Source organism: Lissotriton helveticus, chromosome 4_1 (genome assembly GCF_964261635.1).
Source record: "Lissotriton helveticus chromosome 4_1, aLisHel1.1, whole genome shotgun sequence".
NCBI lineage: Eukaryota > Metazoa > Chordata > Amphibia > Caudata > Salamandridae > Lissotriton > Lissotriton helveticus.
In genome coordinates, this window is record NC_136063.1 from 2,140,603,793 (window position 1) to 2,140,617,076 (window position 13,284).

Here is a 13,284-nt window from a genome sequence, read left to right on the forward strand (position 1 = left end):
GCAGCCCTGACACCCACCGACCACACACACAACCTGGGAGTCAACCTCGGCCCAACACTCCCAAGACCAAGCAAGTCAACGCAGTCTCCTCCTCCCGCTTCAACACCCTCTACATGCTCCGCAAGATCTACAGGTGGATCCCAACAGATACAAGAAGTACAGTCACCCAGGCCCTCGTCAGTAACAGACTCGACTATGGAAACGCCCTCTACGCAGGAGCCCTGGCCAAGCTCATCAAACGACTGCAACGCATTGAAAACGCCTCTGCACGCCTGATCCTCGACGTACCACGCCACAGCCACATCACCCCCACCTGAGAAACCTGCACTGGCTCCCCGTCAACAAGAGAATTTCCTTCAAGCTCCTCGTCCACGCACACAAGGCGCTCCACAAGACCGGCCCAGCCTACCTCAACAGACGACTCTTCATCTACATCCCCAACCGCCAGCTCCGTTCCACCGACCTCGCCCTAGCCATCGTCCGTCGCATCTGAAGAACAACCACCGGCGGCAGATCCTTCTCCCACCTCGCTGCCAAGACCTGGAACACCCACCCACTGAGCCTACGACAGACCCAAGACTTGCTGATCTTCAGGAAGCTACTCAAAACCTGGCTGTTCGACCAGTAGCACCCCCACTCCTTTTTTCCCCCAGCGCCTTGAGACCCTCACGGGTAAGTAGTGCGCTCTACAAATTCTTGATTGATTGATTGATTGATAATTTGCCCATCTTCTAAATTGTAGGGTAATCGAACGATTACCTCTGGCCCATTAAACATTTAGTAAATATTTGACAACATTACTCATTTTTTGGCTGACCTTGGGGTCACTCAAATAGAGAGTTTCCATCCAATATTCTTTGAGAAAATACCAGTTTCAAGTAGAAGAGACTCGCTAGAAAACTTTTATATTCCACACTTCTATGGAGTGTCCAGATACAGTTGATCTAATCCAGCGAGTCGTCTAGTACAGAAGACATGTCTCACGATAATGCTGGGCATTTGAGTAAAAATAGCTTTTTTTCACTGACACACACCGTTTGTCTGTTGTAATTTTTGGTTCGTTTTCTAACCACTATTGTACATTGGAAAGGAAATCAATCAATCAATCAATCAATTATAACATTTGTAAAGTGCACTACTCACCCTGTGGGTCTCAAGGCGCTGGGGGGAGGGGTGCTGCTACTGCTCAAATAACCAGGTCTTGAGTAGCCTCCTGAAGGTAAGTAGGTCCTGGGTCTGCCATAGGAGGATGGGGAGGGTGTTCCAGGTTTTGAGGGCGAGGTGGGAGAATGATCTGCCGCCGACGGTCGCTCTTCGGATGCGGGGCACGGTGGCGAGGTCGGTGGAGCGGAGCTGGCAGTTCAGGGGTGTAGAAGGTGAGCGTCTGTTGAGGTATGTCTGTCCGGTGCTGTGGAGTGCTTTGTGTGTGTGGGTGAGGAGCTTGAAGGTGATCATCTTGTTGACGGGAAGCCAGTGCAGGTCTTTTAGGTGGGGTGTGGCTGCTGCGAGGGATGTCGAGGATCAAGCATGAGGAGGCATTATGTATGAGTTGTAGTCATTTCAGGAGTTTGGCCGAGGCTCCTGCATAGAGGACGTTATTGTAGTCTGTTGACGAGGGCCTGGGTGACATTTCTTCTTGTTTCGGTGGGGAGCCACCTGTAGATCTTGCAGAGCATACGGAGGGTGTTGAAGCAGGAGGACGAGATGGTGTTGACTTGCTTGGTCATGGAGAGTGTTGACTCGAGGATGAACCCTAGGTTCCGTGCGTGGTTGGTGGGTGTTGGTGCTGCTCCCAGTGCGCTCGGCCAGCAGGAGTCGTCCCATGCTGAGGGAGTGGAGCCAAGGATGAGGACTTCCGTCTTGTCTGAGTTCAGCTTCAGGCAGCTGATCTTCATCCACTTGGCGATGGCATTCATTACTTTGTGAAGATTGGTTTTGGCGGTGAGGGGGTCCTTGATGAGGGAGGGGATCAGCTGGGTGTCGTCGGCGTAGGAGATGATGTTGAGGTTGTGCTGCCAGGCGACGTGAGCAAGTGGTGCCATGTAGATGTTGAACAATGTCAGACTGAGGGATGATCCTTGGGGTACGCCGTAGATGATCTTGGTGACTTTGGATCGGAAAGGGGGATGGCGGACGCTCTGGGTTCTGCCGGAGAGAAGGAGGTGGTCCAGTCCAGTGCTTTGTCTCGGATCCCGGGGCAAGGAGTATAACCCGTAGACCAGATTGAGATCCAGGTGTACATATGTATTTAGCAACAAAATCTCAATCAGATTCAGTAAAACGGCAGGTATATATGTATGTACAAGACATTACACAAAACGCAGGTAAAGAAAGAGAGATTTTTAGAAAGTGCATGCAGCATCATATATTTTAGGAGCACATTTTATACGAGACAGTTAAGGCAGCACTGTAGGCATAGAATGCGGTGGCAACCCAAGGGGGCTTTGGGCACTAGGTGATAGTAAAGCAAAGAGTGACTGCGCAAGTGACAGGTGGGTGAACACAGCGAAGGACGCAGGGTGACACAGTGAAAAAACAATATGTACAACAGCAATGGTTCTTCCTCAGTGGATGAGTCATTAATATTTGATTGGGAACCAAGGTAGGTGGTGCGCCATGAGTCGCGCTTTATTGGGAGTCAACGGCGTTTCGATCCTATGTAGTCAGGATCTTCATCAGGACCGGGTTGCCCATTTTGGTCAGTGCGGGACGTGTACTGGCCGGTATAATCAAGGAGGGTCCAGTGGAGCGGCGAAGTGGGGTAACCAATCCCGCAAGGAGGAAAGACAGGATCCAGTAGTCAGCGTGGGTTCATCAGAGTCCGGGTGGAATCTGGATTATTAGGACATTGGTGTAGACATGGAGCCCCGTGCAATCTTGGGATACGTCTAGGTGCAGTGAAGGGGTTTTAGAGGCAGGGTCGGAGTCACTTGACGCGCTGCCCGGGTCCAGATAAGGTACCGAAAGGATGGAGGTCAGCCGTCAAAGTCCGGGGGCCACGTAGATCAGAGTAGATAGTCTTACACGCCGGCGTGTAAGACAATCTACTCAACAGATCCCCCTCCGCCCAGCGGCCCCCGGACTTTGATGGCTGACCGCCATCCTTTCGGCACCTTATCCGGATCCAGGCAGCGGATCAAGTGACTCCGCCCCTGCTTCTAAAACACCTTCACTTCACCTAGACATATACCAGGATAGCACGGGGCTCCATGTCTACGCCAATGTCCTAATCATCCTGATTCCACCCAGGACTCTGACGAACCCACGCTGACCACCGAATCCCGTCTTTCCTCCTCGCGGGATTGGTTCCCCACTGCGCTGCACCACTGGACCCTCCTTGATTATACCGGCCAGTACACGTCCCGCACTGACCAAAACTGGCAACCCGGTCCTGATAAAGTTTCCTACTTTGGTTCCCAATCAAATATTAATGACTCATCCACCGAGGAAGAACCATTGCTGTTGTACATATTGTTTTTTCACTGTGTCACCCTGCGTCCTTTGCTGTGTTCGCCCACCTGTCACTTGCGCCGTCTTTGCTTCACTATCACCTAGTACACAAAGCCCCCTTGGGTTGCCACCGCATTCTATGCCTACAGTGCTGCCTTAACTGGCTCGTATAAAATGTGCTCCTAAAATATATGATGATACATGCACTTTCTAAAAATCGAAAATTCGGAGTCTCTCTTTCTTTACCTGCGTTTTGTGTAATGTCTTGTACATACATATATACCTGCCGTTTTACTGAATCCGATTGAGATTTTGTTGCTAAATACAATTGTCTCAGATCCCAGCGTGGAGACGTGTGCGTAGGCCGACAGTGTCGAAGGCGGCTGGCAGGTCCAGGAGGATGAGGGCCGCGGATTCGCCATTGTCTAATAGGATCCTGATGTGTCATCAGTGGCAGCTATGAGGGCAGTTTTGGTGCTGTGGTTGCTGCGGAACCCGGACTGGGATGGATCCTGGATGCTGTTCTCCTCGAGGTAGCGGGTCAGTTGTCTGTTGACGGTCTGCTTGAGGACCTTCGCTGGGAATGGAAGCAGGGAGATGGGTCGGAAGTTCTTGAGGTCCTTGGGATCCGCCTTGGGTTTTTTGAGTAAGGCTTTGATCTCGGGATGCTTCCAGCTTTCCGGGAAGGTCGCGTCCTCAAAGGAGATGTTGATGGCCTTGCGGAGATGGGGTACAATGGTGGAGCTGGCTTTGTGGAAGATGTTGTGTGGGCATGGGTCTGACGGAGAGCCGGAGTGGATGGTGTTCATGATTTTGATGGTGTCATCTTTGTTTAGGTTGGTCCAGGTGAGCAGGGGATTGGTGAGGGTAGTGGCCGTGAGGTCGAAGGTCATGTGGTCAGAGGTCTCAGTGATTTTCGGGGTGGTCAGGGAAACTACTTTTGATCCCAAATGTAGTTAATGGTAAAATACTATGCAAGTGTTTAGTGATGTGGAGTAACGTTTACACTGCCAGAATGTGCATAGATCCAATAATAATATTATGCAAATTCTGAGTTCAAACCTTAGTATTTTACATTCCCTAAGTGTTATGGTCTTCCCAGTGCAGATGACTCAGTGCAAAGAAATGCCCATCATAAAAAATATGTAAACACAGCACCATAATAATACCCAACAGAGATACATTTGGGCCAGGATGGACGAGGTTGACAACCTAAAGAACACTATTGCTCAGTGAGGTAAAGTTTTCTGAGGAAGATCTTCCATTCACAAGGCTTCCTTCTCAATCCCTCTTTTGTGTCCTCCTTTTCCCTCCCTCGGTAACTCCTTTTAATCTCTTGTCGCCTTAAATGCACTGAGGTGGCCTCAGGCTACCATAGAAAATTACAGAAACAACAAACATCAAAATGTTTCTGAAAACATTGGTGCCCATGGAGTCGGCCATCAATGAAAGTTATTGATTTAAAAGAGTGTAAAATGTGTTTGAAACCCATTACCATGTAGTTAAAGTTATCATATTGTTGACTGAAAGTTATCATATTCAACATGTCTGTTTTCAGGAACAGCGGCTGGTGGAAGACCCAACCCGCGAGGTGAAGAAAGTGAGGAAGGCTCGGAACCGACGCCTAGAGTGGAACATGATGGCATATGATAAGGAATTCAGGCCCGATAACAGGTTCTCACCATCTCCATATCATGTGGCCTCATCCGAGGGATCACTGTCCCCAGATACTAGGCAGGTTTCATGAATGATGTGTTTGGTTGCTTTAATGGTGGGGATTTTTATGCAATCATTCTCGTTTTCAGGAACATGTAAGGCATCAGGAAATCACCTATCATCTCCCACATTTATTTTAAATAGACTTTATGGGAGACATACAAAGATGATGATACATTAATTTGGGGAGATATGAATCAGGCACTTTGCTCTTTCTGGTATCAATACCTATTCTCTAACAAGTAGTGCTTAATTTAAAAAGTGCTTGGGACAATTATTTGTTTTTCCCCAGTTTGACTCCTCCTCTTGCCTTTTTCTTCCACCTCCCTAAACTTCCTGTATATTTAGCTTACTCTTGCTGGGTCTTTCCAATATCTGCTTTCTCTTTGTTTTTCTATCTTTCGTTTCCTTCTTCTTTCACCCTTCACTGCCTCTCCCTCTTGCTCTGGGCCAAAGGCGGATGATGAAAAATAAGTCCAGGCCCCAAGTGATAGCGGTGACCACCTGAACAAATGAAGCAGTGTTTAATGTTGTTTTATGTTGGCTAAAGAGCTGAATGTAAAGAAAGTGTATGGCGCCTACTGCAAATCTGTATGACAAGGACACTGCAAATCATTGTTCGGACCTCACAACTCACCCTCATTTGGCAGGTGTCATCCTCATTTCCATAGCATACATCCACCTGAAAGTCAACGTGCCTCCATAGACTTCTACTATGTCACCCCTTTTTCAAGCCTATATCTCCCTCCAAAAATATTATTTCTCCATTCACTATAATAGCATTGCCCTCTTCCAAATCTGGCCTCCCCGTTTGAGAGCCAAGTGATTGATAGGTATGCTTTTCCTAATCAAATTGACACGTCTGTCTCGTTCGTTTACAAGTTATCTCTGAGCGCCATAGTTATTTTCAGAGGCATTCCTTCAGGCTCTTAGGACCTCTTGACCGTGTTCACTGCGTTGTCACCTCAACATTGGATCTCCTTTGCCTGCAAACTCTTCAGCACGTGCTCCTATCAAATAGCTTGCCAACCTAAAGCCATTCAGCTAAATGGACTGCACCTGGCAGCGCATGAACCAATGCATCACTAAACAACTGCTTCCATTGGCAATGCTTAAATACTCAAGAATGCCCGATCCCTAACAAACCCATAAATGTGTTTATTGCCCATCACTCCTCATCAAATGAATGCAGACACATTACTAAAGACATTCATTCCCAATGTATGACAGCAGAGTAGAAGCCGGATACCAAAATACATAAATATTTGCATTAGTTGCCTGCGACGTTTTACTGCAAATTCATGACAAAAACTGTTAACCACGTCAGTGTTTCTGAGCTTGTGCCATTTCCAAAAAGAACAAGTATCTCATTATTACATAGCACTTCGTATCACAGGTCTGTTGTTTGGAAAGCTGTAGGTAATAGATTTAACTATCCAATACAATGGCACTCAACTTACCTACCGTGGAAGTCAGGACTGATCTTAAAGAGATGTAAACTAATGATGTGTAGATCAAAACAGATGTCAGCAGAGAGCATTAACCCCACTGAGATGTCTGTCAGCTTATTTTCCATTGTCAAGAAGAAACCAACAGGATTCATGTGGCTTTGCACGACACAAGATATGTATACTGATTACCAAAGCAGTGTTTGAAGCTAGACTTAGAACAAGTACAGATGGTTGGCCACCTGCCACCCTTGATTAGTAGTGGTCAAGTCTTATCTTAGTTTGAGGTGCCAAATGGACTTCCCTTGTAGTGTCTCTTCCAGCAAGAGGAGGTTCAGAACAAACCTAAGACATCAAGCCCAATCAAAGGGCAGTCATGAACCAATGGCCCCCCGAGGACTTTCCCTGACCGGTGCAGCCGATTTTAGGGCTGACGCCGGCAGGTTACAACGGGCGCCATCTTGGGGAGGAAGGAAGGAAGAGGTAGCGGTCCAGTTGTTGGACGCTACCCAAGTGCATTAGGTATTTAAACCTCGCCCTCCCGCCCTAACTCAGATCTACTACTGCTCACCCTTGAGGCAAAATAGCCGGGGGCTCTCTTCACTGTCCCTTTTTTTCTAAACAACGATTTGAAGTTATAGAACTGTTTGCAGCATTTATTTTTAAAACTGTGTAAATATTTTAGACAGCCCGCTTTTAGCTGCTTAAACACAATACCTTCTCGTGGCAAGATTTACATTGGCCCGAGGCCCCCCGAGGACTTTCCCTGACCGGTGCAGCCGATTTTAGGGCTGACGCCGGCAGGTTACAACGGGCGCCATCTTGGGGAGGAAGGAAGGAAGAGGTAGCGGTCCAGTTGTTGGACGCTACCCAAGTGCATTAGGTATTTAAACCTCGCCCTCCCGCCCTAACTCAGATCTACTATTGCTCACCCTTGAGGCAAAATAGCCGGGGGCTCTCTTCACTGTCCCTTTTTTTCTAAACAACGATTTGAAGTTATAGAACTGTTTGCAGCATTTATTTTTAAAACTGTGTAAATATTTTAGACAGCCCGCTTTTAGCTGCTTAAACACAATACCTTCTCGTGGCAAGATTTACATTGGCCCGAGGCCCCCCGAGGACTTTCCCTGACCGGTGCAGCCGATTTTAGGGCTGACGCCGGCAGGTTACAACGGGCGCCATCTTGGGGAGGAAGGAAGGAAGAGGTAGCGGTCCAGTTGTTGGACGCTACCCAAGTGCATTAGGTATTTAAACCTCGCCCTCCCGCCCTAACTCAGATCTACTACTGCTCACCCTTGAGGCAAAATAGCCGGGGGCTCTCTTCACTGTCCCTTTTTTTCTAAACAACGATTTGAAGTTATAGAACTGTTTGCAGCATTTATTTTTAAAACTGTGTAAATATTTTAGACAGCCCGCTTTTAGCTGCTTAAACACAATACCTTCTCGTGGCAAGATTTACATTGGCCCGAGGCCCCCCGAGGACTTTCCCTGACCGGTGCAGCCGATTTTAGGGCTGACGCCGGCAGGTTACAACGGGCGCCATCTTGGGGAGGAAGGAAGGAAGAGGTAGCGGTCCAGTTGTTGGACGCTACCCAAGTGCATTAGGTATTTAAACCTGGCCCTCCCGCCCTAACTCAGATCTACTATTGCTCACCCTTGAGGCAAAATAGCCGGGGGCTCTCTTCACTGTCCCTTTTTTTCTAAACAACGATTTGAAGTTATAGAACTGTTTGCAGCATTTATTTTTAAAACTGTGTAAATATTTTAGACAGCCCGCTTTTAGCTGCTTAAACACAATACCTTCTCGTGGCAAGATTTACATTGGCCCGAGGCCCCCCGAGGACTTTCCCTAAACCGGTGCAGCCGATTTTAGGGCTGACGCCGGCAGGTTACAACGGGCGCCATCTTGGGGAGGAAGGAAGGAAGAGGTAGCGGTCCAGTTGTTAGGACGCTCCTATTCCTCCCCCAACTGGATATAAAGATGACAACTTCCCGTCCGCGCAGCGGGCGGGTGCAGCGGGCGCGCCGGCGGCGCGCCAAAGGCACGCCAAAGGCAAGCCCGTCTGCGCCCGTCCGCGGCAGTCCGGGGCACGGGGCCAGAACCCCTGCCCATTCTACCCAAACTGCCATAACAAACAGGACACATATTAGGTACACTGCCAATGATCTGCTTGCCATACGCCCCAAGATCAACGAGCGCTGCCGCCACACTATGTCTGTAGACCCTCCCACGATGTATTGCGCGTCCTGCCATTTCGCTATAAAAAATGGAAAGGATGATAAGTCAATAGGGAATACTTTGAAAATGTCACTACTTAATTGTAGATCCCTCAAAAAACATAGATTAGAGATACATGACATGGTGTTAGATGGGGATCTAGATGTACTTTTTTTAACTGAGACATGGCTGGACACAACCTCGACTCCAGAAACCTTAGAGGCGGTCCCGGTAGGATACAGCCTGCTCAGAATCGATAGAGTAAAGCAGATAGGAGGAGGATTAGCTATAGTACATAAGAGCGACCTACACTGTACCTTAGAGAAGGCTACTCTATCGAACAGTGAGAGTGGGTTTTTTTCGATAAAGACCAGTCCTAAAAGTAGCATCAATGGACTTTTAATATATAGGCCGCCGGGTAAATCTTCTGATTTTACCACTCAGTTGACTGAACTAATAACGCCACATGCTCTTCGGCATAAGAAATTTCTCATCCTGGGAGACCTTAATTTTCATTTTGAAGATTTTAAATGTAGAGAGGCACAGGCCGTGGTAGAAGCCTTGAACTGTCTATCACTTACACTGCAATCACTATCCCCATCCCATCAACTTGGCCATCTTTTAGACCCTGTATTTGCTAACTGGGAAGGTCTCAAAATAAATACCCCGTTACGGATCACATGGTCTGATCATTTTGTCATCCCCTTTGAGGTGCAAAATGTTCTACAGGAATATAGCACGATTAATTCTAATGAGCTCAATTCAAAACCCGTGAAACGTAGAGACTGGAAGAGCTTTTCAGAAGAAAAGTTTAAATCTGCCCTTGGAAGGGAACTTCCCCCCTCCAGCGACACCCTACTTAAGGCATGGGAAGAATATGAAAAATGGATGTCCAGTGCTCTGGACACAGTAGCACCTTGGACTTCTAAACCCCCTGTTAGAAAGACTCAAACGGCTCCATGGTTCTCCAAAGAACTCAAGGAAGCTAAGGCCAAATGTAAAAACATTGAACGAGGATGGAGGAAAAACTATGATCCAGAGGACAAATTAAAATATAAAAATGAATTAAAAATTTATCACAAACTCATTAGAGCAGCCAAAGGTGTGCATTTCAAAGATCGTATTGAAAAAGCTAAAAATCCCACAAAGGAACTGTTTTCAATATACAAAGAGCTCACGGTCCCCACCAGACTTGAGGCTCGAGACACATACTCTAATGAGTTATGTGAGGAGATTGCAGATTTTTTGTGTGAAAAAAGTAGATTTAATACACGATACTTTCACAAATAGCCCACATGACCATCATTTAATAGTGAGAAAGGTTCCCGACACCAAGCCCCAGTTGACAACCTTTACAGTCCCTAAGAGATCTGACCTGCTCTCGATTATGAGAGGAATACATTCTGGATCCCCCCTGGATGTGATCTCCCCTAATCGATGTACGGGAGTCCTTGATGACATGACCGAGCAGATTGAACAGCTTATCACTCTTTCCTTCCAGGAGTGCCATGTGCTGGAGGCCTGGAAAACCGCTCAGGTTATACCCCTGAAAAAGAAAGCAAACATTCAGATCTCTCAACTGCAAAATCTCCGTCCGATATCTCTGCTCCCCTATTGTGGGAAAGTTGTGGAGAAGGCTGTGAATAAGCAACTTATGCAATTCATTGAAGAGAACTCTTGCCTCCACTCAACCCAGTCAGGTTTTAGAGCAGGTTATTCAACCGAATCTGCGGTTCTGTTTTCTACAGAACGCTTGAGACAACTTGTTGACGGAGGGCAGACAGCAGCTTTGGTGTTATTAGATCTCAGTGCAGCATTTGACACCGTGCTGCACTCAACGCTGCTGTCACGCCTATCAGATATGGGAATTGAGGGTCCAGCCTTTGAATGGGTAAGATCCTTCCTGGAAAACAGGAGTTTCCAGGTACATTGCCCTCCCTATCAGTCATCCCCCCGCAAGTTAAGGCATGGGGTTCCACAGGGCTCAAGTTTGAGCCCCACGCTGTTTAATATTTATATGGAGCCTTTGGCACATATTGTGGAATCGTATGGTGTGGATATCGTCACATACGCTGACGATACCCAACTAATAATTCAACTTGCCAATAACCAACCTGAGGAAGCCATTAATTTCTCCAACTGTATGCGGGCAGTGGCTGGGTGGATGAACAACAACTGCCTTCGCCTTAATGGCGAAAAAACTGAGCTGCTAGTGATCGGTAAATCGTCATCTACCTGGTCGCAGGTCTGGTGGCCTATGGAACTAGGGCCTATACCCCGCCCAGCAGAGGCTGTAAGAAACCTGGGAATCATGATCGATACGGAGTTGTCCTTCAAGCAACAAATCAATAAAATCACTGGTAAATGCTTTGGAATTCTTAAAACCCTCCGCAAAGTTCTTGACCTGCTCCCCTTTGGTGTCAGGAAGAAACTTATCCACGCCCTAGTCACGCCGCATCTGGACTATGGCAATGCCCTTCTCCTTGGCCTGAGCAAAAAAGGCATTCAACAACTTCAGTGTGTCCAAAATGCCGCCGCCCGCTTAGTATTAAACCTTCCACGTAGGGCATCCGGTACAACGGCATTACGCAAACTTCATTGGCTCCCCATTGCGGAGCGTATTAAATTTAAGGCACTATGCATGGCTCATCGCATTGCTCAGGGAAAAGGCCCCAAATACCTGCAAAGACTCCTTATCACCCATCGCCCTACCCGAAATCTTAGATCCGCTGGAGCGATGTTATTCAAACTCCCCCGCGTGTATAAGTCCAGAATGGGAGGTAGCTCATTCCGCTTCTTGGCTAGCAAGCATTGGAATGGCCTCCCTCTGAATCTTCGGATGGAGCCCTCCGAAACAAGATTTAGACAGAATCTAAAAACTCATCTTTTCCCAAAGTAAGTGTATCCAGACACTTCGGGGACTTATTGCATCTTGGTTTCAGCTTCATTTGGGAGCAGCAGTTTTTCAGCGCGGGGACACACCGTCACAGGTGTAACCAGGCGCTTAAGAAATGGTCTTATTATTATTATTAATGGGTTAACCTGGAATACAAATGAAAACAGTAAAAGGCAAAGGCATGTTGAGGAAGTAAAAAGAAACAGGAAATTCAAAGACCACTACAAGCTAGTGATGGGTTAGACAAGGCTGAAGAAGAAAACCAGAGGTGATCTATTATAGAAGGCTTTTAAGGCAAATGTAAAATCAAGGAGCAGCTATGAGTCAAAGGTGCACGAGTAAAGCAACTAATTAGAGCAGACGTAAAACCAAGGCAATGATTGGAGTTTACATGGACAAGTTAATCACAGATTGCAAGGTAGAGTAGTAGTTATTGGCCAGAGTAGTAGTTATGGCCAGGCACCACAACAGCTATTAAATCGTAAGTAAGACATGGTGCACTAAATACATGCCATCCGTGTAATCTTGGAGAAGGCCAGATAGCTATTTAAGAGTAGGTTGAGGCTGGCAGGCATAGATGGGCAGAATCCAAGGTGCAGGCGCAATTCAATATAAGGACACTGAAAAAATTGTTGAACCGAATAGAGTGCAGGTAGTCACTAAGACACAGAATGAGCAGATTTGTGTTAGTTGAAATAATTGGGGATTATACGGCCAATGGGAAACAGTTACGTAATTTTGAGACTCAAAATTGCCAGTAAGAACAATAAACAACTTCTTTCCTCACAGAGTGCAAAAACGATATTGTTCAAGCTGTCTTATCTTCATAAGACTAACCAGGTGGTACAGTCCAGCTCCGGATGGAGGAGTCTGTGCTGATCAAGACGATCAGTGTTCAAGAGAGGAACAGACCAATTGCTGCTCTTTAAGAAGGCTTGTGCTCTCTCCCCTTACTTCAAATGCTGCTGTGATATTAAGATGCCACCTTAAAGGCTGTTGAACTCTGGTCAGAGATGCCCGTGCACTGTGGGGGGTAGCACAGAAGACGGGAGCTGACTGATAGTGCCAGTGGCATAAACATCGCTGCGGACAATGTGTTCAATCTACAAGGGCTCGGCCTCTAAGTTGCAGCATCAAGAGAGGAGGAAGTCAGCGGACTGCAGCTGATTATGGCCCTATCAAAGCAGGGTCCATGACCACATGACTTCATAGTGTGGTAGTGGGAGTGCGTGTTGAAGTACCATAGTGAGTTCCATGGCAACATAGAATGCATGCAGTGAGACTCCCATCTTATCCAGAGGCAGGTAGCTGGTAATAGAAATAGTGAACATCCAATGTAAAAGCCTCAGCCCCCCCCTGTTGTGTGTGGCAGCCCGGGCTGAGACAACTTCCTGGGCACACACACAGTCACACCTGATTACTTCACAGGTCTTTAAAAGAACATGTGCTTGTTAATGAGGCTCTATTGTTTTTGTCCCCCTTCTAGAACCCCTGCATCTCCAGTCTGACTATTGCTGGAAGAATTAGCACCCTCTGAAAAATGTTGTTAGCCACCC

At 47.2% G+C, this 13,284-nt stretch overlaps 1 protein-coding gene across 2 annotated transcripts in view; it reads left to right on the forward strand.

Moving 5' to 3' along the window:
* LOC144829578 (actin-binding protein WASF3-like) overlaps positions 1 to 13,284 on the forward strand; it is a 233,953-nt gene that overhangs the window by 141,291 nt on the left and 79,378 nt on the right. Inside the window, exon 5 of one of the 2 annotated variants that reach the window (XM_078688839.1) lies at positions 5,009 to 5,184. In XM_078688839.1, the coding sequence (XP_078544965.1) occupies positions 5,009 to 5,184 (176 nt within the window). The remainder of the gene's footprint in view (positions 1 to 5,008; positions 5,185 to 13,284) is intronic. The other variant, XM_078688840.1, reaches the window with a different exon arrangement.